Genomic DNA, 24466 nt, shown 5'->3' with positions numbered 1-24466 from the left:
CTACGATTTACTTCATTATGTTCTATGAACTTGTTATAAAGTATAGACTCATCCATAAATTTCACCATCTAGGAAGGAAAAGATGAACTCTGGGCCTTCAGCTTTCCTGTTTTGAAATCTTGCTAATCCAAAATTGCAACTCACAATTAGTTACTCTTTTGACCTGGTTCTTGTGTATAACACTGGTGTTGATCCTGTTCTTGGCACACCTCCTACATTCTCAGAAAACACAGTTGTCTTTATCTGTCTTCTTTTAGTTTAAATAGAAAGATATGTACTTTAATAGCTCAATACGCAATTAATGGAATAAACATTTATTACATTATTTCAAGAATACAGCTGTAAATTATCAGGTTTGATTTAATGGAGTTATCAGAGACAAATAGTGGATAATCAGTTTGAATTAAAAAAAAAATTTCAAAGCCTGTTTGTATGATATGGGAAAGCTTTGTGGCACAACATAAAGACGAGATGGTCTTAATTACCTCCCCACATAAACAAGCTTGGGGTAAGATAAAGAAGTTATATTCAATTTAAATAGTGCCAAAGAACAGTACATTTGGTTTGCTACTGAAAATATTAAAAATGATTCCACAATGTTCTCTTTATTTCCTCACTGATGAAAGCAGAATAAAGATTGAGTATTAGATTAATTAAAAAATACTCAAAGCTGCCTATTTCTTTTAGAATTTCAGTTAAGGGAGATCAGGTAAAAGGTCAAATTTTGGTTATTAAACTATATCTAGTTTTTCAGCTATTATATTTCAAATCATATTGTTGCAACTGCCCCTCAGAACAATGTGTTACTTAAACTATAACCCCTGGAGGATTTTACTGGTTACCAAGCACATTTAGATACGACCTTAAGAAAAACACATACTGGCAACAGTTCTTTGGGGGAAAGGACCATACAACGGTGAAACTGAGCAGCTGGGAACGCCAGGCAGAACGAAATACTGCCTGCTTCCCTTTTCTGTGGTCTCTCTCTTCTCTTCCCAAAAGCTCCTATTGTTAGTTAGATGAGTCTTTTGAATGTGCTTGGTTAACTATAAACTTTACCCTCCTTCTTGTCTGTCCACAAGACATGTGACTAATGTTTGACCTTCATCGGCTCTTCTGTGGGCTATTGTTTCTATCTAATAAAAGTGAGACTTAGGAGTTGCTTGGTGTAGTAGTCTTTTCAACTGTTGTCCCCCTCTCCCATTCTCTTGCAGCTGACTTGTTTGTGCCTAATTCTTCTCCCATTCACCGACTGGAAGTGGCATATTGTCTCTCTGATTGTGAGTTTTTCTTTTCTTCTAACTTAAGGGGAAATTCTGTAAAGGTGTTCCTGCCAGTTGTAATAATTTGTAATTGAAGGGAATCTTAGAAAAATATCCTAAGAGAAAGGAAGATGGTGGCAGAGTAAGAGGAGCCTAGGTTCACCTAATACCTGAAGACTAACGGAACAAAGTCCACTATTAGAGAGAATATGCCACATCAAAGAAGGTAGGAAGTACAGAAATGTGGTTTAGGAAAGAAACAGATCCTGGCTGCTGCAGAGGAGAGGGAGTCATGGTCATGGAGAAGGGCAGGAGTGAGACATGGAACTGCACAAAGAGAATGTTTCCCTGTAGCCACTGACTTGGACAGTGAGAGGAGCTTAATTTCATGAGTTCTTACAACTAGGGGGGCTTAAAACCTGGAATTCTAACGGTCAATGGGCTTGGCTGGGATAGAGCCTGTAGGGCGCTGTGCTGCTCTTGGAGAGAAGGCAGGCAAACAACCTGGGAGCATACAGCATGGAAACAGTGATCTGAACAGTGTCTGGGGCATACAGTAGGGAAATTACTCACTCTTCTCAGAGCATTTCCCTGAGAGGCAGTGTTCACAGAGACCCCTTCTCTAGGAACAAAGGAACGAGCTGGTACCATTTCCCTCCACTGCCCCTCAGCACAAGTTTACAGAGCCATCTGTGGGAAGAAGTGCAGCTCTGACATTGGCTACCTAATCTGCTTATACCTTGCACTCCAGTGGAACTGCCCTGCTCAATCATTCTTGCCTCAGTTCCACCACAGCAGGCCTTTCCCCCAGAAAATCAGCACAAGCCCCTGCCCACACCACATCTGACCAGATTCGGGAGGGCCTCAGTTCCAGTGGAGGTGGCGACAGGTCTCATTTCACAAGCACACCAGAGCACACCTAGTTAAAAGTTGCTACATTCAGGCCAGGTACCAAACACTGCCCACAGCAGTTAGGGAGAGCCTCTGCAGATGTCTGGCCTGAAGGATAGAGCAGCCAGAACACAACAGCAGAGTGCATGCAGCACACACTAGAGATACTCCCCTAAGCACGAGACCCTGGGCACTACATGACGTCTTTTTTCATAAGTCCATTACTTTTGGGAGTAGATGACATTACTGGCATTTCTAGCACAGAGAAGCTGGTAGAGACTTAGATAAAATGAGAAAACAGAGGAATTTATCTCAAAAGAAAGAACAGGATAAGGCCACGGGTCCAGAGATTGAAGTGAGACAGATGTAAATATCATGCCTGTTGGAGGATTTAAAGCAGTGATCATAGGGATACTCACTGGGCTTGAGAAAAGAATGGACAACATCAGTGAGACCCTTACAACAAAGACAAAAGAGTTAAAAAATAATCAGAGATGAAGAGTGGAATAAATAAGAAACACACCTAATGCAATGAACAGCAGGCTGGAAAAAACAGAGGAACAAATTAACAACTTAGAAGACAAAGTAGTGGAAGGCAATGAAGCTGAAGAAGGGAGAGAAAGAAGAACTATGCAAAATGAGACCAGACCTGGGGAACTCAATGACTCCATCAAATGTAATAACATTCATGTTATAGGAGTCCCAGTAGAAGAAGAGAGAAAAAAGTGTAAGAAAATTTATCTCAAGAAATAATAGTAGAAAACTTCCCTAATCTAGGGAAGGCAACAGACATCAAGATCCAGGAGACACAGAAAACTATCAAAATCAACAAAAGCGGCCAACACCAAGACATACTGTAATTGAATGTGCAAAATATGCTGATAAATAAAACATCTTAAAGGCAGGAAAGCAAGTCAGTAACTTCCAGGGCAAACCCCTTAAGGCTAGCAGGAACTTTTTCAGCAGAAACTTTGCAAGCCAGAAGGGAGTGGCATTATCTATTCAATGTGCTGAATGGGAAAAACCTGTAGCCAAGAATACTCTATCCAGCAAGCCTATTACTCAGAATAGGAGAGATAGAGCTTCCCGGATAAAAACTAAAGGAGTTTGTGACTACTAAACTAGCCCCACAAGAAATATTAAAGGGGACTCTTTGAGTGGAAAGAAGAGACCAAAAGTGACAGTATAAAGGCAGGAAACATGAAAGGAGCAAAAATGAACATTTATATAAAACATAAGGAACTCAGAAAAAGAGGATATAAAATATAATACCTTACCTAAAGCATGGGGAGAAGAAGAAAAAAATAATGGGCTCAAACTTAAATGACCAGCAGCTTAATACAGACTGCTATATGCAGAAGAGGTTATATACAAATTATATATCAAAAACCACTAATAGTGGTGCCTGGGTGGCTTAATTGGTTAAGCATCTGACTTGATTTCAGCTCAGGTCATAATCTCAGGGTTGTGAGATTGAGCCCTGCACTGCACTCTATTCCAGCCATGAGTCTGCTTAAGATTCTCTTTCCCTCTCCCCACTTCACTCATGCCCTTCCTAAAAAGAAAACAAAACCACTGATAAACACTCAAAGAGGAGAAAGAAATCCAAATATATCACTAAAGAAAACCAGTAAAACATCAAAGACACAGAAAATGATCAGAGAAAATCTCCAGAAAGCAAGTAGTAAAATGACAAATACATATCTATCAATAATTACTTTGGATATAAATGGGGTAAGCGCTCCAATCAAAAGACATAGGATGTCAGAGTGGATTTAAAAAAAGAAGAAGAAAAAACAAGACCCATCTATAAGCTGCTTGCAAGAGTTTTATTTTTATCATAGGGACACCTGCAGATTGAAAGTCAGGGGATGGAAAAAACGTGTGTCATGCAAATGGATATCAAAAGAAAGCCAGAATAGTAAAACTTATATTGGACAAAATAGAGTCTAAAAGAAAGAGTGTAGTAAGAGACAATGGCACTATATCATAATACAGAGGACAGTCTGACAGGAAGAAGAGCTATCAATTGTAAATATTTATGCACCCAACATGGGATCATCCAAGTACATAAAACAATTAATGACTAACATAAAAGAACTAATTGATAATAATAGAATAATACTAGGGTACTTTATTTTTATTATATATGTTTTAAATGAGATTCATTGCTTTTATTCCTAATTGCAAAAGTATCCGTGAGGACAATGTACAATTTGGATATTTTAGGAAGGAATAGAAATAATCAATAGTTGGGTACTTTAACACACCACTTACATCAATGGACAGATCAGAAAGTCAACAAGGAAACAGTGGCTTTATATGATGCACTAGACTAGATGGGCTAAAGAGATATAGTCAAAATATTCCATACTTAAACAGCAGAACACACTTTCTGGAACATTCTGTAGAATAGACCACATATTCGGCCACAAAACAAGCCTTTTTTTTCTTTAATTTTATTTTTTTTCAGTGTTCCAAAATTCACTGTTTATGCACCTCACCCAGTGCTCCATGCAATACTTGCCCTCCATAATACCCACAAAACTGGTCTTAATAAATACAAGAAGATTGAAGTCATACCATGCACCTTTTCTAATCACAATACTGTTAAATTAGAAGTCAGCCACAAGAAACAATCTGAAAGACCACAAATGCATGTTGGTTAAGTAACATTCTACTAAACAATGAGTGGACCAACGAGGAAATAAAAGAATAAATTTAAAAATACATGGAAGCAAATGAAAATGAAAACACAATTGCCCAAACTTTTGAGATACAGTAAAAATGGTTCTAAGAGGGAAGTATATAGCAATACAAGCCTACCTCAAAAAACAAGAAAAACTTACAACAACCTAACCTTCACCTAAAGAAGCTAGAAAAAGAACAACAAATGAAGCCTAAAGTCAGCAGAAGGAAGGAGAGTAAAAATTAGAGCAGAAGTAGCAGTACCTGGGTAGCACAGTTGGTTAAGCAGCAGACTCTTGATTTCAGCTCAGGTCATGATCTCAGAGTCCTGGGATTAAGCCCTGCTTCTAGCTCTGTACTCAGCGGGGAGTCTACTTGAGGGTTCTCTCACTCACTCCCTCTCCACTTGACCCTCTCCCAACTCTCTCTCTCAAATAAATCTTTTTAAAAATTAGAGCAGAAATAAACACTATAGAAACTTTAAAAAGACAAAAATAGGAGAGATCAATGAAACCAGGAGCTGGTTCTTTGAAAAAATTAATAAAACCAATAAGGCTTTAGCCAGAGTTATCAGAAACAAGAGAAAAAGGACCCAAATAAAATCACAGATGAGAAAGGAGAAATAACAACCAACACTACAGAAATTCAGACAATTATAAAAGAATATTATGAACAACTATATGCCAACAATTTGGACAATGTAGAAGAAATGGATAAATTCCTAGAAACATATAAATTACCAAAACTGAAACAAGAATAGAAAATTTGAACAGACTGATAACCAGCAAAGAAATTGAATCATTAATTAAAAAACTATGAACAAACACAAATCCAGGACCAGAGGCAAATTCTACCGAGCATTTAAAGGAAGAGTTAGTACCTATTCTCAAACTATTCCAAAAAACAGAAAAGAAAGGAAAAACTACAAATTCATTCTATGAGGCCAGTATTATCCTGATACCAAAACAAGACAAAGACACCGCAAAAAGAACTATAAGCCAGTATCTCTGGTGAACATGGATGCAAAAATCCTCAACAAAATACTTGCAAACTGAATCCAACAATGCATTAAAAAATCATCACCATGATCAAATGGGATTTATTCCTAGGTTACGGGAGTGTTTTAATATCTGCAAATCAATCATTATGATACACCAAATTAATGAAAGGAGAAGAATCATCTGATCATTTCAAAAGATGTAGAAAAAGCATTTGAGGGGCACCTGGGTGGCTCAGTGGGTTAAATCTTCTGCCTTCGGCTCAGGTCATGATTCTGGCATCCTGGGATCTAGCCCTGCATCGGGCTCCCTGCTCAGTGGGGAGCCTGCTTCCCCCTCTCTCTCTCTGCCTGCCTCTCTGCCTACTTGTGACCTCTCTCTGTCAAATAAATAAATAAAATCTTTAAAAAAATTTTTTAAAAAGTACAACATCCATTCATGATAAAAACCGTCAACAAAGTAGGTTTAGAAGGAACATACTTCAACATAATAAAGGTCATATATAAAAAATGCACAGGTAATGACATCCTAAATGTGGGAAAATGGAAAGAAAAACTTCTTAGAAAAAAACTTCTAGTTATGTGCTGCTTCTCATTAGCACTGTTTGTCATTATTAAATTAATCTTAGGGGCACCTGGGTGGCTCAGATGGTTAGTGTCTGCCTTCGGCTCAGGTCATGATCTCCAGGTCCTGGGATCGAGTCCCATGTCAGGCTCCCAGCTCAGCAGGGAGTCTGCTTCTCCCTCTCCCTCTGCCTGCTCCCCTGCTTGTGCTCTCTCTGTATCTCTTGCAAATGAATAAATTCTTAAAAAATATTTTAAAAACTAATCTTAACATTTATTACTTCCCACTTTAATGGAGACCAATTTCTACTATATAAATTATGTATCTTATTAACACTTTTTGTCATCCATTTTTCTGTTTATCTTTCTGTTTTTTCTTAAAAAACTCCCCAAAGTTTAGTGGCTTAAATAAATAACATTTATTTTGTTCACAGATCTACTGTTAGTGTGGAGGCCGAGAAAATTAAGGCCATTCCACCTCAGGTTTAGCCTTAGCATAAGTACAGCCATCTTAGCTCTGGAAGCCATCTCAGACCCCTGTGCCCAAGGGCTGAACTTTCCCCTACTTTACTTTAGTTCTACGAACCCCCACCCTGCTTTGGTTCCAGAAACCCCCACCCTGCTTTAGTAACAGGAATCCCCACCCTGCTTTAGTAACAGGAACCCATAAATACCCCTCCCTTAACTAAGCTCGGGGTCCAAGTCCCTACTCTGCTGTGTTGGGTATACTTGGGCCCAAGCTTAAGCTCGTTAAATAAACCCTCGTGTGATTGCATCGGTGTTGGCTCCTTGGTGGTCTCTTGGATGCAAAAAGTCGGGTACAACATTAGGAAAAGTGTGGCTAGAACAGCTTGTTTCTCTTCCCCTAGCTTCAGGCGGGGCAACTGAAAGGCTTGGGGCTGGAACTGTTTGAAGATTTGTTCACTCACATCTGGTGTTGTTGATGCTGGCTATTGCCTTAGGACTATAGTTAGAGCAGGCAGCCAAAACACTGGCACACCTAGACTCTTTGTGGCCTGAACTTTCTTACAAGATGGGGGGCTAAATTCCAAGAAAGCTGCCTGAGCTGCAGAGCAAGGCAGAAGCTCTATTGTCTTTTGTAACCTAGCCTTGGAATACACAGAGCAACACATTCACCATATTCTGTTAAGAGAAAGTCACTAAGGTAGGCCCATGGTCTTCTTTTTAATGGAATGAATATTTAAAAACCGATGGATACATTTAAAAAGCAGCATGATTTACCCACCGACCACAATTTTTTGTATTCCTTCTACATGAAAAATACACTCACCTTGCCCCCATACCTCCCACAAATCTCAGTTCTCCTGGCATTGGGTTTAGGCTTGAGTCCAAGATCTTACCATCTTAATCAGGTACAGCAGGGATAAGGTGCCTGAAGTATAGTCCCTTGAGTGCAAGTCCTCTCAATCTGAACACTTGGGAATTAAGGAAGACAGTTCTCTACCACTCAAAATGGAACACTGGTAACCTGCTAAGTACTCTCCCATTGAAAGAAGATTGGAGGCACACTAGTCCATAGCAGTTTTGAAACACACCCTGAAGCGTGCTGTCAGTTCTTCAGTTAGGACTTAGTCCTAACCATGGGAATGCTTCTCCATGGCTGTTTGCTTTACTCTTTGAGCTCTTGGTTCTGTCCTTTTCATAAGGAATGACCTGTGTTTGTAGTTGCTTTTTCAGCCTGCTTCCTCCTCATGGGACTTCTAAGACTCAAAGGCCTATTTTTAGTTTGTACTATCTTGGTCTCGTTTAGTCCAAGCTCGCAAACAGTGTTTTTGCTACTATAATTCTCTTAGTTTTTGAGTTTTCCGTGAATATGATTGGATTTCATGCCATTAGAAAAGCCATTCTCGGCCAAAATTAGCAAGACAGGAAACAACGTGTGTTGGAGAGGATGTGGAGAAAGGGGAACCCTCTTACACTGTTGGTGGGAATGCAAGTTAGTGCAGCCACTTTGGAGAACAGTGTGGAGATTCCTGAAGAAATTAAAAATAGAGCTTCCCTATGACCCTGTAATTGCACTGCTGGGTATTTACCCCAAAGATACAGATGTAGTGAAAAGAAGGGCCATTTGTACCCCAATGTTTATTGCAGCAATGGCTACGGTCACCAAACTGTGGAAAGAACCAAGATGCCCTTCAACGGATGAATGGATAAGGAAGATGTGGTCCATATACACAATGGAGTATTATGCCTCCATCAGAAAGGACGAATACCCAACTTTTGTAGCAACATGGACGGGACTGGAAGAAATTATGCTGAGCGAAATAAGTCAAGCAGAGAGAGTCAAGTATCATATGGTCTCACTTATTTGTGGAGCATAACAAATAACATGGAGGACATGGGGAGATGGAGAGGAGAGGGAGTTGAGGGAAACTGGAAGGGGAGATGAACCATGAGAGACTATGGACTCTGAAAAACAACCAGAGGGTTATGAAGGGGCGGCGGGGGGATGGGGCGGGGTGGGAGGTTGAGGAACCAGGTGGTGGGTAATAGGGAGGGCACATACTGCATGGAGCACTGGGTGTGATGCCAAAACAATGAACACTGTTATGCTGTAAATAAACAAATAAAAATAAATAAATAAAAAATTAAAAATTAAAAAAAAAAAGAAAAGCCATTCTCCTGGGTCTTTTTTTTTTTTTCACTTTTTTTTAAGTTCTTTTCAGCATAACAGTATTCATTGTTTTTGCACCACACCCAGTGCTCCATGCAATACGTGCCCTCCCTATTACCCACCACCTGGTTCCCCAACCTCCCACCCCCCCACCCCCCCCCCCGCCCCTTCAAAACCCTCAGGTTGTTTTTCAGAGTCCATAGTCTCCTGGGTCTTTTTGAGATAAGCTTTTCACCTCAGGTTTCCTGCGAAGCTCTCATTTGATAATGCCTTTAAAATTCTCATACTCTTAAGATCCTTAAAGAAATTTGAGGTACACCTTAAATCCTTCTGAAGTCTTAATAAAGAGTTTATAGTTTTGGCTTCACCCATAGGCCATGTCTTCCTGGATTTGCTTTTAACCCAGAAGCCATTTCTTTATTTTAACTTTATTTGACAATACAGCATGTGGAGAGGCTATGAATGAGGAACAGATAGATGAACCCAGTAAGTCCTGGTTCCTTCATGTTGAATAGTCTTTCTTTAGCTCATCTCTCCTATCAATTTTACTTTCAAGTGGTTTGTGGCATGAGTTCCTTTTCCCTCTAGTGTCATTTTCTTCACTTATCTAGAAACCTTTGCTGCAAGCCTCTTCAAGGGCCATCAGGTTTCCACTAACAGTCTCTTGGAAGCCCTTTTGGTTTTCATTCTTACTCTTCTCTACTTCTCACTCTTAATCTTCTTTCAGGTTCCACCCACTTCCTGGTTCAAAGAAGGTTTAGTTTTAGTTTTTTGGTTTGTTTTTTTTTTTAATGGCAGCACCCCATTTTTAATATCTGCATCTATGCCAGTTATTTATTACTGTATAATAAACCCCCTCAAACAGCTCCAAACAGCATTTATCTTGATCACAAATCTTTGGACAAGGCTGAGTAAGGCCAACTCATTTCTTCTTCCTTTGGCATCACCTGGGATGACTGGAAGCTGAGAACTAGAATCATCTAAAACTTGTTCATGCACATGTTTGGCTGTTGAGGCTGGCTTTTGGCTAGGATGTTAACTAGGGCAGTCTCAGCTGGAATATTTACATGAAGACTCACTAGGTATCCTGGGCTTTCCCACAACAGCTGGATTCTAAGGGTGAGGTTTCCTAGAAGAAGAAAGTCAGATGGAAGCTATATCACATTTTCTAACTTAGCCTTAAAGATCACACAGCAGTTCTGCCATATTCTGTTCACTAGGAACCAGTTACCAAGGCTAGCACATATTAAGGGGAAGGATTGTCATGGGAGAAGTGTCAATTTATAAAACCACCACATCCACTCACCTTGTCTTTCCAATTATATCTAAAGGAAAGGAGTTCTTCCCAACTCAGCATCACTGAAACTCTAGCAAGTTTTTTGGTTGTTTTCATTGCTTAGTATATTCTCTTATTTTGTGGGAAGTAACAAAGGATTGTAACACTGTTGAGTTAAGGAATTTTTGGGGGGGGGCCAAAAATATATGGATCATCTCACTAAATTTTTTTCCCCACTAAATTTTTTTACTGAGAGATGTGATTTCTTAACCTTGTGAATCATTTCTCCTCAGAATGCAATTCAAATTAGCATAAAACATTTGTAATTCAGAAAAAGGCTGATGGCATTAGAATCAGTATTTATAGATTCATTAATTAGAGTCTTATTTTCAAAGTCTTCTTTGGTAAGCATTTATTGGCTCAGACCTACATAAGTCATTATGGTATTCCTAAAACTTCTTTAAAAGTTATGGAGTACGAGGGCACCTGGGTGGCTCAGTTAAGTGCCTTTGGCTTGGGTCATGATCCTGGGATGCTGGGATTGAGCCCCATGCTGGGCTTCCTGATCAGTGGGGAGTCTGCTTCTCCCTCTCCCTGCTCTTGTGTTCTCGCTGTCTTGCTCTCTCTCCCTCTCAAATAAATAAATAAAATCTTTTTTAAAAATTATGGAGTGTTAAGATGAGGAAAGGATTAAGAGACTTTCTACTAAGAGGTGACTTATATTTATTTTATGGAGGAAAAATATGAAACAATCATAGAGAAATAAAAGTATAAAAATCAAATACAAATGTGTGGCAAAGGGGATGACAGCAGAGATCGATTTTAGCAACTCCTAGTGGTTTTAATTTTGTTCTTAATTTTTTGAGTTGAGGTTCTACATTCCAAGACTGTACTACAATATAGACAGCATTTTGTTGAAAATGAATTTATCTTAAAATTTGAGCACCTGACTGGAGCAGTCAGTAATGTATGTAACTCTTGATCTTGGGGTTGTGAGTTCAAGCCCTATGTTTGGTGCAGAGATTTAAAATCTTTAAAATAAATTTGGGGTCTTAGTTTTGCACTAGACGATTTTCACTCTACTTCCAAACTTTATTTTATTATTCATGCAGGTTGACGATCTTACAGCAAAACTGGAAACTGTGTCTTCAAAAAACCAGGTTCTTACTCAAGAATTATCATCAATGAAAGAAATGCTGACAAAATGTGAAAAACTAGAGAAGAATTTTAAAAAGCTGGAACAACAAGTAGTAAACCTCAGAAGTCGTGTAGAAGTCAACATGGTAGAATACAGTGAAACAGAACAATATAAATGGGAGCTTGAAGAAAGAACAAGATTGAACATAGCAGAAAAATTAATAGAAGTCGATCTATTTTTACAGGTTAATTTATTTGTCTATAAAATGCTTTAATTCATTTCATTGCAAATTATATTTTGGTTATATGCAGTGTATAGTTTCCCTCTATTTCCTTTATAGCAATTTGGTAAATTTCTGGAAGCATTTGTTCCTTCCCTTTTAAAATTTCAGTTTTCATCATTATTCTCACTAAATTGATCTTCCAGAATGATTCACAGTGGAAAGTCATTTTATTTTGTAAGACCAGTTAGTATAAAACAAGGCTATTGAGAGGAAAAGAAAAAATTGTGCTTTAAAAATTTTCACCATGGGGTACATGGGTGGCACAGTCAGTTGCTTATTTGGGCTCCATTCTGGGCATGCCTACATAAAAAAAAAAAAAAAAAAAAAAAATGTACCATACTTGGATTATTCCTTTTTTTATATTAAATATCTTAATTATTTATTTGGAAAGCACAGGTAGGGGATGAACAGGTAGAGAGAAAATTCCAGGCGTACTTCATGCTGAGTACGACACAGGGCTTTATCCCAGGACCCTGAGATCACTATCTGAGCAGAAACCAAGAGTCAGGCACTCAAATGAGTCAGCCAGGCACCCATGTACTTCAATTATTCTTAAGTTGTATTGTTCACTTTTTAAAAAATTTAAATGATTTTATTATTCTTTGAATTATCAGATTACATGAGTTCTAATGTAAGAATGACCATTATTCACATTTAATTCAGTTTCACATTAATGATAAATATTTTACATTTCAGTTTGTTTTTTTTTTTTTTTTTTCACTTTAAAAATTGCTCTCTGGGGGCACCTGGGTGGCTCAGTGGGTTAAAGCCTCTGCCTTGGCTCGGGTCATGATCTCAGGGTCCTGGGATCGAGCCCCGCATCAGGCTCTCTGCTTGTCGGAGAGCCTGCTTCCTCCTCTCTCTCTGCCTGCCTCTCTGCCTACTTGTGATCTTTGTCTGTCAAATAAATTAATAAAATCTTTAAAAAAAATTGCTCTCTGAATCATTGACACAAAACTAAAAGAAAGAAATATACTGTAGTTACCCAGGTTGTAACAATTTTAAAACTATGCTTTTAATTTGCTTTAGACACAAGTAGCATCTCAAGAAACATTAGCACAGTTAAGAAAAAATAATAATGTTTCACTAAGAAGTCAAATGGAACTCAGAATTAAAGAGCTGGAATTTGAATTATTCAAAATGGAAAGTTCTCAAGAAGATCTTACTAAAAGAGAATTGGACAGATACAAGCACCTCTACCTAGAAGAAGTAACACATCGAACGTCATTGACAAATGAACTGAACAAGTAAGTTAAAACAATCATAGAAAGTAGAGTTAGCTTATTAATTTGCCTCTAAACCATAATTTTTATGGAGCCATGTTCATGAGATCAGTAGTAAGTGAAAGCCAACTAGATAGTATAATTTTGAAAAATGATGTTTGTAAATGAACTTACTGTTGAAATACTAGTCCAAGACAGTTTGCATCTCTCTTTTTTTTGGTTTTAAATGATTTTATTTTTTTCCCTTGAATATTTTCAGTGACTCTGATCTCCTAGTCTTTAAGCTAATTATTTGAAGGTTTATAATTTAGACAGCATATTATTATAAAATCGTGAGAATTACCCTAAATAGAAATGTTTATTAATATTTATTTATTAATGTTAGTTTATTTTTGGAAGAGTACATCTTTAATCCAAAAGGTCAAGACAGAAAGGGCAGACTCCACCTCCAGTACCCTGGTATCTGTGTTATAACCTAATTGCCTCTGGAGCTATTTCAATTCGTTCTGATCACAACTCTGCCATCTACTTCTCCCCAAGCAATTGTTCATCTAAATTATTCCTCAGTAAAAAATAAATAAGTAAATAAATAAAAATAAATTATTCCTCAGTGCCAAATGCTCAGTTTCTCTGAGGTAATGTGTGAAACGTACAAGAGTGGTGAAAGCCAATGCTTGAAAAATGTCTTCGAGGGATTTTTTTTTATTTTTATTTTTTTAAAGATTTTATATATTTATTTGACAGAGAGAGAGGGAGCAAGTGAGCACAAGCAGAGGGGAGCAGCAGGCAGAGGGTGAGGGAGAAGCAGGCTTCCCGCTGAGCAGGGAGCCAAGTGTGGGGCTCAATTCCAGGACTCAGGGGTCCTAACCTGAGCTGAAGGCAGATAGATGGCTAACTGACTGAGCCAACGAGACCCCCCAGGATGATTTATTTCTGCAACTCTAAACTGGTTAACTAAATATTAGTATGTGTCATGAATCTTTTAAGTACAATCCCCAAGAATCTTTTAAGTACAATCATTCCAGAAGGCAGCAGGTATTACCTGTTAAGCCATGGACATCACTGCTAGCCATTCCTCTCCCTCCTTAATTTGAAGTACTTGTTAGTTAGGAACCCTAGAAATAAATATACTTCTTTAGAACAGTTTTAAACCTATAATTATACATAGTAGGTCTGCTCTGTCACATTTACCATGTTAAAACACTATTTTTTTCCATTTTATTTATTTTTTCAGCGTAACAGTATTCATTCTTTTTGCACAACACCCAGTGCTCCATGCAAAACGTGCCCTCCCCATTACCCACCACCTGTTCCCCCAACCTCCCACCCCTGACCCTTCAAAACCCTCAGGTTGTTTTTCAGAGTCCATAGTCTCTTATGGTTCGCCTCCCCTTCCAAATTTTTTTTTTTTTAATAAACATATAATGTATTTTTATCCCCAGGGGTACAGGTCTGTGAATCGCCAGGTTTACACACTTCACAGCACTCACGATAGCACTTACCCTCCCCAATGTCCGTAGCCCCCTCCCCCTATCCCAATCCCACCTCCCCCCAGCAACCCCCAGTTTGTTTTGTGAGATTAAGAGTCATTTATGGTTTGTCTCCCTCCCAATCCCATCTTGTTTCATTTAAAACACTATTTAATGGCACATTCTGTTTACTATTATGGAAACTTAAAAAAATGCAAGTAATTTAGGAATGATTTGGGGAAAAATGAAATACTAAGCATTGTGTTTTGTAATCTTAACAAGACTAGTGAGAGGCTGGCAGAGACCAGTACCAAACTTCTGGTGGAGAAGCAGCAGAAGCAAACTTTGCTCAACACTATTAATATGAGGCCAGCCCTGGAACTGCCTTATGGTAGAAATGTTAGTAGTAATAGTTCGCTATTCAATAGAAATGTTGCTCTAAGAGAAAACGTGGTGATTCATACCTCAAGTAATGACATCGGGACTTTCTTGACCAAGGTTAGTTATATTATCTTACCTTTTTTCCCTTGGGTTTCAGATTTCTGATATAATTTTTGTTTTTAATTTGGCAAAATTCTGAGTTGTTTAGCTAACTAATACACATTAAGTAAAAGTCATAATTATTTGTGCTAATAAAGAAATGAGACAGAAATTTTGATTTTTTTTTCTTAGTTCCTGGAGCTCTTATTTTCAAGAGATAACATACCTATTATTACCTTTATTCAATAAGTATAACTAAAATGACATATTTTATTATTTTTTCAAGATTTTATTTATTTTAGAGAGAGAGTGTACAAGAGGGGGAGAGAGTGTGAGACTCTCAAGCAGACTTCCTGCTAAGTGTGGAACCCTACATGGGGCCCAGTCTCACAACCCTAAGATTATAACCTGAGCCAAAAACAAGAGTCAGACACTTGACTGAGTTACCCAGGCACCCCAAAACTGACACATTTTAAATTTCTTGAAAACCTACATCTAAATTCAATTTTAGAAAGTAAATATTGTTGCTCACTAGTGAAATCTATACTTAGATGCTTTGACTAATTTCCTGGTTGGCAATGGTTCATAACAATTTTAAAGTTCGCTGTTACCCATTTTTCCCACCCCTATGTATAAGTGAACAATAAGAATCCAAACACTTAATCACATATGGATATTTATTATTTAAAAGAATCCATGATAAGTCCTTTTTCTGAATTAAATAAACTTGTAATGCTAAAAAGATTAATTTTTCTTTTTAAGTTATAATTGTTGTCATTTTCTTACCTGAGAGTACATCCTTAATTGTTTTCTTTTTTTTTAAGATTTTATTTATTTATTTGACAGAGATCACAAGTAGGCAGAGAGGCAGGCAGAGAGAGAGGAAGGGAAGCAGGCTCCCCGCTAAGCAGAGAGCCCAATGTGGGGTTCGATCCCAGGACCCTGTGACCATGACCTGAGCCGAAGGCAGAGGCTTTAACCCACTGAGCCACCCAGGCACCCCCTTAATTGTGTTCTTACTTGGAGCATTTTTTAAAAACTTGTAACACTTCTATTTCAAATTTTACAAAATGTCTTGCTGAGCAATTGTAGAGCATTTTCCAAATCGCTAAATCAAGCAAATACTGGATTTTTTTTTTTAGAGAGAGAGAGAGAGAGTGTGTGTGTGCAAGATGGTGGGGGGGGGGGGCGATGAGGTGCAGAGGGTAAACAGGTTCCATACTCAGTGCAGAGCCTGATGCAGGGCTCAGTCTCAACGATCCTGAGATCATGACCTGAACCAAAGTCAAGATCAGGTCCTTAACTGACTGAGCCACCTAGGTGCCCCCCAATTGGAATTTTTAAAATGAAGTTCACATATATCTACCCTGCCATCACTTGAATGATTGATGACTAAGATGGGAGTAATAGGGAGTCTTTAAGTAGCAGCTAGTTTCCATTATGTATCATTGTTATTAAAATATCCATTTCAATCAATGTACATAGGTTTATGGTTTTGAAGGTATATTCATGGTCTTATTAATGTAGACAAAAGTAGCATAGGCTCATGGTAAATGAGGTCTCAATCTTGTTCTTTCATTTGGTTTCCTTATTGTCTTGCTCTCTTTCCTTCTAATTTGAGGACTTTCTTTAGTGTTATGCTCGGTTGCCTTTCTTTTTCTTTTTTGTATGTTATAGATTTTTGTGATCACAATGAAGTTCATATATAACATCCCATGTATATAGAAGTCTATTTTAAGTTGATGGTTACTTAAGTTCAAACACATTTTTAAAACACTACATTTTCCCACCCCACCTTGTTTTATGTATTTGATGTCTTAGTTTACATCTTTTTATTTTGTGTATCCCTTAACTAATTACTGTAGATATAATTGTTGTTACTACTTTCGTCTTTTAACATTCATACTGGCTTTATAAAAGTGATTGATCTATTACTTTTATTGTATGTTTGCTTTTACCAATAAAACTCTTTCTTTCATAATTTTCTTATTTCTAGTTATGGCCTTTTCTTTCTTTCTTTCTTTAATAATCTATTTTTGAGAGCAAGCAAGAGAGAACACAGATGGGAGGGGAGGGCCACAGAGAAAGGGAGAAGCATACTTCCTGAGCACGGGGCCTGGTGTGGGGCTCAATCCTAGGAGGTCCCTTAACCTGTCCTCATTTTTTTCAATTCTTTTATCTTTTTATTTTTTGGCTTGGATGATTTCTGCTACCCTGTCTTGTCACTTATCTGTTCATCTGTAGCTTTTAATCTGCTATTGATTCCCTCTGGTGTATTTTTCATTTCAGGTATTGTATTTTTCAGCTCTGATTGGTTCTTCTTTATATTTTCTCTTTGTTGAAGTTCTCACTGAATCCATCCATTCTTCTCCCAAATTGGCTGAGCGTTTTTATGACCATTACTTTGAACTCTTTATCAGGTCAATTACTTATCTCTGTTTCATTTAGTTATTTTTCTGAAGTGTTGTATTTTTCTTTCATTTGGAACATATTCCTCTATCTCCTCATTTTGTCTGACTTTCTGTGTTTATTTCTGAAGTTGTTCTTTTTAACTTTCTCCCTCTTTAAAGTATGTTGCTTTGAACAATGAATGTTAGTTATAAAGTCAAGGAAGAAGATACCATTTCTAAGTATTGTTTGTTCATTTTTCTTGTTGAAACTGTGGTAGAGTAGGTGACAGATAACATTGCTCTACTTTTTTAAAAAATTTAATTTCTTTTCAGTGTAACAGAATTCTTTGTTTATGCACCACACCCAGTGCTCCATGCAATGTGTGCCCTCCATAATACCCACCACCAGGCTCCCCCATCCTCCCACCCACCGCCCCAACCCTCAGACTGTTTTTCAGAGTCCACAGTCTCTCATGGTTCATCTCCCCCCCAATTTCCCTCAACTCCCTTCTCCTCTCCATCTCCCCATGTCCTCCGTGTTATTTGTTATGCTCTTCTTTTTCTGAGTTGAGAACATAGGAGTCAGGCAGTTGGAGATAAGCTTAGTAACTTTAATACATATCAACAAATTGGAGGATGTGGTTTAGGTATGTAGCCACAGCGAACTTCCTAATACTTTATTCCAAATTAGGCACTTCCACACACAGTTGTAAATGGAAGGAACAGATTTTTGATGCGCATCCCACAAAGATGAAAGCAGACATACTATGGCAAGCATAGCTTTTCAAAGAAGAGATTTGGAAACATGTAGGCACTGCTTAGTGCCTTCTCCCAAATTCACCCATTAGGTAAATCTCCTTTCCTGTCATGAAGAAGGTAGAGAAATGTTCTCACATGGAAATGAAGGTTTACCTATAATTTCTGAGTGGATTTAATTTATAATTAAAGTTAATCGTGTCTTTTGTACATATGAACTAGTGGAGAGGCTAGATGGCAAAGAGGAATCTGTTCAGTGTTTTAAATTTTGCTATAAATAACTCACAACATTGGTAACTCATTTGTTGATTGAGGGGTGCAGGTGCCCCTTTGGATCAATATATTTATATCTTTGGGGTAAATCCATAGTAGTGCAATTACTGGATTGTTGGTTAGCTCTATTTTCAGCTCTTTGAGGAACCACTGTACTGTTTTTCAGAATGGCTGCACCAGCTTACATTCCCACCAACAATGTAAGAGGGTTCTGCTTTCTCTGCATGCCTGACAACATCTGCTTTTTCCTGACTTGTTCATTTTAGCCATTCTGACAGGTGTAAGGTGATATCTCATTGTGCTTTTGATTTGTATTTATTTCCCTGATGCCAAGTGATGTTGAGCATTTTTTTCATGTCTATTGCCCATTTGTGTGTCTTCTTTGGAGAAATGTCTGTTCATTTCTTCTACCCATTTCTTGACTAGATTGTTTGTTCTTTGGGTATTGAGTTTGATACGTTCTTTATAGATTTTGGATATCTGATATGTAAATTGCAAATCTCATTTTCCATTCTGTAGGTCATCTTTTAGTGTTGTCAGTTGCTTCCTTTGCTATGCAAAACCTTTTTATCTTGATGCAGTCTTTGTTTCCCTCGCCTTTGGAGATGTGTCTAGCAAGAAGTTGCTTTGGCCAAAGTCAGAGAGAATACAACCTGTGTTCTCTTCTAGGATTTTGATGGGTTCCTGTCTCACATTTAGGCCTTACATCCATTTTAAATCTTATTTTTCTGTGTGGTGTAAGAATATGGTCCAGTTTCATTCTTCTACTTGTGGCTGTCCAGTTTTCCCAACACCATTTGTTGGAATGACTGTCTTTTGTTCCATTGGACATTCTTTCCTGCTTTGTCACAGATTAGTTGACCATAGAGTTGAGGGTCCATTTCTGGGTTCTCTATTCTGTTCCATTGATCTATGTGTCTGTTTTTGTGCCAATACCATACTAACCTGATGAAGACAGCTTTGTCATAGAGCTTGAAGTCCAGAATTGTGATTCCACCAGCTTTGGTTTCCTTTTTCTACATTCCTTTGGCCATTTGGGGTCTTTTCTGGTTCCATACAAATCTTAGGATTATTTGTACCAGCTCTGAAAAAATGTTGATGGTATTTTGATAGGGATTGTGTTGAATGTATAGATTGCTCTGGGAAGTATAGATATTTTAATGGTATTTGTTCTTCCAATCCATGAGCATGGAAGGTTTTTCCATTTCTTTGTGTCTTCCTCAGCTTCTCTCATGAGTTTCTATAGTTTTCAGAGTACCGATCCCTTGCCTCTTTGGTTGGGTTTATTCCTAGGTATCCTAATGGTTTTTGGTGCAATTGTAAATGGGTTTAACTCCTTAACTTCTCTTTCTTCTATCTCATTCTTCTAACTGATTTCTGTGCATTGATTTTATATCCTGCCACTTTGCTGAATTCCAGTAGGACTTCTAACAATTTTAGGGTCGAGTCTTTTGGGTTTTCCACATAGAGTATCACATCATCTGCAAAGAGTGGGAGTTTGACTTCTTGCTGATTCAGATGTCTTTATTTCTTTTTGTTGTCTGATTGCTGAGGCTAGGACTTCTAGTAGTAGAGTAGCCACCCTGCCATGTTCCTGACTTAGGGGCGAAGCTCTCAGTTTTTCCCCATTGAAAATGATATTCACTGTGGGCTTTTTGTAGATGGCTTTTATGATATTGAGGTATGTTCCCTCTATCCTTGCACCATGAAGAATTTTAATCAAGAAGGGATGCTGTACCTTGTCAGATGGTTTTTCTGCATCTATTGAGAGTATCATATGGTTTTTGGTCTTTCTTTTATTAACATATTGTGTCACACTGATTGATTTGCTGATGTTGAACCACCCTTGCAGACCAGGAATAAGTCCTACTTGGTCACGGTGAATAATCCTTTTAATGTACTGTTGGATCCTGTTGGCTAGTATCTTGGTGAGAATTTTTGCATCCGTGTTCATCAGCAGTATTGGTCTGTAATTCTGCTTTTTGGTGGGGTCTTTGTCTGGTTTTGGGATCAAGGTAATGCTGCCTCATAGAAAGAGTTTGGAAGTTTTCCATCCATTTTTATTTTTTGAGACAGCTTCAGAAGAATAGGTATTAATTCCTCTTTAAATGTTTGGTCGAACTCTCCAGGGAAGCCATCTGGCCCTGGAGTTTTCTTTGTTGGGAGATTTTTGATGACTGCTTCAGTTTCCTTGCTGGTAATGGGTCTGTTCAGGTTTTTCTGTTACCATTTCTTCCAGGTTGCCTAATTTCTTCCAGATTGCCTAATTGCGAATAGTTGTTCATTATACATTCTTAAAATTGTTTGTGTTTCCTTGGTGTTGGTTGTGATCTTTCTTCTTTCAATCATGATTTTATTAATTTGGGTCCTCTCTCTTTTCTTTTTGCAAAGTCTGGCCAGGGGTTTATCAATCCTATTACTTCTTTCAAAGAGCCAGCTCTTAGTTTTGTTGCTGTACTTTCGGTTTCTATTTCATTGATTTCTGCTCTGGTCATTTTTAATTCTCTTCTCCTGCTGGATTTAGGCTTTCTTTGCTGTTGTTTCTCCAGCTCCTTTAGGTGGAAGGATAGGTTGTGTATTTAGGACCTTCTTTGTTTCTTGAGAAAGGCTTGTTTTGCTCTATACTTCCCTCTTAAGGACTGCCTAGGCTGCATCCCAAAGATTTTAAATGGTTGTGTTTTCATTTTCCTTTGTTTCATGAATTCTTTTACCTGTTCGTTAATTTTCTGGTTGACCCATTCATTCTTTAGTCAGATGCTCTTTAGTCTCCGTGTATTTGAGTTCTTCCCAAATTTCCTCTTGTGATTGAGTTCAAGTTTCAAGGGACTATGGTCTGGAAATATGCAGGGAATGATCCCAAACTTTTGGTACCGGTTGAGACCTGATTTGTGACTCAGTATGTGATCTCTTCTGGAGAAAGCTCCATGTGCCCTGGAGAAGAATGTGTATTCTGGGGCTTTGGGATGGAATGCTCTGAATATATCTGTGAAGTCCATCTGGTCTAGTGTGTCATTCAAAGCCCTTTTGTCCTTGTTGATCTTCTGCTTAGATGATCTGTCCATTGCAGTGAGTGAGATGTAAAAGTCCCCTATTATTTATTGTATTATGCTCGATGTGTTTCTTTAATTTTGTTATTAGTTGGCTTATGTAATTGGCTGCTCCCATGTTAGGGGCATAAACCTTGACAATTGTTAGATCTTCTTTTTGGAGATACCCTTTAATTATGATAGTGTCTTTCCACATCTCTTATGACGGCCTTTGGCTTAAAGTCTAATTTGTCTGATAGAAGGATTGCCACCCCGGCTTTCTTTTGATGTCCATTAGCATGGTAAATAGTTTTGTACCCCCTCACTTTCAATCTGGATGTGTCCTTCGGTCTAAAGTGAGTCTCTTGCAGATAGCATATTGATGGGTCTTGCTTTTTTATCCAGTCTGATACCCTATGTCTTTTGATTGGGGAATGTGGCCCATTTACTTTCAGGGTAACTATCAAAAGATATGAATTGAGTGCCATTGTATTACCTATAATGTCATTGTTTCTGTATAATGTCTCTGTTCCTTTCTGGTCTATCTCACTTTGGGGCTCTCTCTTTGCTTAAAGGATCCCCTTTAGTATTTCTTGCAGGGCTGGTTTGGTGGTCACAAATTTTTTAGTTTCCGTTTGTCCTGGAAACTCTTTATCTCTCCTCTATTTTGAATGACAGCCTTGCTGAATAAAGTATTCTTGGCTGCATATTGTTCTGGTTTAGCACCCTGACTATACCATGCCAGTCCTTTCTGGCATGTCCTGAGCTGCTTTCTGGATTTTCTCTTTGTCTTTGAAATTTGCAAGCTTCACTACTATATGTCGAGGTGTTGGCCTATTCTTACTGATGTTGAAGGGGGTTCTCTGTGCCTCCTGGATTTGAATGACTTTTTCCTTCCCCAGATTACAGAGGTTCTCTGCTATAATTTCTCAGATATACCTTCTGCCACACCTCTTTTCCTCCTCTTCTGGGATTCCAGTTATTCTAATATTGTTTTGCTTTATGGTATCACTTATTTCTTGAATTCTCCCTTGTGATCCAGTAATTGTTTATCTCTCTTTTTTCTCAACTTCTTTATTCTCCAACATTTTGTCTTCTATGTCAGTACTTCTCCTTTTTTGTGTCATTTATCCTAGCAGTTAGAGCCTCCAATTTTTTAATTTGAAATAGTTAATATTTATTAGTTAATTATAGCTCAGTAAGTCTGTAAAAGATAAGTAGTGTTTTATTTCACCATTACCCATTAAGTACATGATGATTTTTTAAAAATTTCTATTCAATTAGCTGATATATGATATATCAGTTTCAGATATATCAGTTTCAGATATAGTGTTCAGTTAACCATCAGTTGTATATAATACCCAGTGCTCTACACATCACATGCCCTCCTTCATGCCCATCACCCAATTACCCCTCCCCCATCCCACCTCCCCTTCAGCAAACATCTGTTTGTTTCCTATAGTTAAGAGTCTCTCATGATTTTTCTCCCTCTTTGATTTCTTCTATTTAGTTTCCCCCCCTTCCCCTATGATTCTCTGCACTGTTTCTTATATTCCCCATATGTATGAAACAATATGATAATTGTCTTTCTGTGATTGACTTATCTCTCTCAGTATAGTACCCCCCGTTTCCATCCACATCAATGTAAATTGTAAGAGTTCATCCTTTTTGATGGCTTTGTAATATTCCATTGTATTTATATATACACCACATTTTCTTTATCCATTCATCTGTTGATGGACAGATGGGCTGTTTCCACAGTTTGGCTATTGTGGAGATTGCTTTTATAAATGTTGGTGTCCAGGTGCCCCTTCAGATCAGCATGTTTGCATCTTTGGGGTAAATACCTTGCAGTACAATTACGGGGTCATATTTTTAACTTCTTGAGGAACCTCCATACTGTTTCTGGAGGTAGAGTCTCCATTTTTTTATTGCATCTCATTAATAACCTTTTGATTTCAAGTTGGTAATATTTTTGTTCTTTTATTTCTCCAGAAAGGGATTCTGCAGTGTCTTTTGTGCTTTTTTCAAGCCCAGCTAGTATTTTTATAGTTGTTATTCTAAACTCTAATTCTGCCATCTTACTTACATCCATACTGATTAGGTCCCTGACAGTCAGTAGTACCTTCTGTTCTCTTATTTCAGGTGAGTTTTTCCATCTAGTCATTCTGTCTAGAGAAGAATAGAAAATGAGAGAACAAAATACTAAAATAACAACAACAATGCCAGAGAAATATAATCTTAAACCAATTAGAAGAGACCAGAAACCAAAATAAATAAATAAATAAATAAACTAAAAATTTAAAAAGAGAGAATATAATCAGACAGGTGATGAGAACAGAGCAATATACTAGATCCTGGGTATATTTTGGTCTGTTTGTTAGAGGAAACTACATCCCAAAATTGTAAAAAAAGAAAAAATATATATATCTATATTTGCATATATATTTTTTTGCATATATATATGCAAAAATAAAGTTAAACACTATGAAAGGATAGAATGTAACTATAAAAATTAAAATTAAAAAAGTTTTAAAAACCCGAGTTGATAAAATGAGAAATTGGTTGAAATGGAAAAAGAAAAGGAAAATTAAACTTGAAAGATTAAGATTAAGATTAGGGAGGATTTTCCCCCAGCACTAGAGTTTTATAGTTCTTTGTGATTGGTTACAGTTGATTTTAGCGGGAAGTTCTTGCTGATTTTCTGGGGGAGGGGCCTGTTGCGCTGATTCTCAGAGGTCTTTGCCCTGGTGGTACTGCGCTGCCCTTGCCAGGGGCCAGGTTAAGTAAGGGCCTCCAGATTCGTCTTCGTGGCTTTTGTTCCCTGACGGTTTTCCGCACTGCTTGAGAGGATTAGAATGAAAATGTGAGCCACCCAGTCCAGTGTCCAGCCCTAGAGCTGAAAGCGGGTACCCTCCACTCTTCAGTGTCCCTCACAGAAAATCTGTCAATCACTCTTATCTCCCTGGTTTCTGCCTGCACTCTGTGTACACCCAACCTTTGAGCATTTTTATCTCAGCCATGCAACCCTCTTTGGAGTTTCCAAACTTTGCAGTCTCCTGTGGCATGCATTCATGCCATTCCTCCAGGGGGAGGGAGGGAGGTCTTGCCCTGG

General features: G+C 38.0%; 1 protein-coding gene across 1 annotated transcript in view; it reads left to right on the top strand.

Annotated features, from left to right (window-relative positions):
* Nucleotides 1-24199, top strand: part of LOC123946463 (ankyrin repeat domain-containing protein 26-like) — a 49401-nt gene extending 25202 nt beyond the window's left edge. The window contains 4 exon segments of the mRNA XM_046011843.1: nt 11426-11695; nt 12764-12985; nt 14709-14924; nt 24035-24199. Coding sequence (XP_045867799.1) covers nt 11426-11695; nt 12764-12985; nt 14709-14924; nt 24035-24199 — 873 coding nt within the window.
* Nucleotides 24200-24466: the final 267 nt, after the last annotated feature.

This window comes from Meles meles, chromosome 7 (genome assembly GCF_922984935.1).
Source record: "Meles meles chromosome 7, mMelMel3.1 paternal haplotype, whole genome shotgun sequence".
In the NCBI taxonomy this organism is placed as follows: domain Eukaryota; kingdom Metazoa; phylum Chordata; class Mammalia; order Carnivora; family Mustelidae; genus Meles; species Meles meles.
Note: the sequence above shows the minus strand (reverse complement) of the source record. Positions and strands in the feature narration are given on the sequence as shown.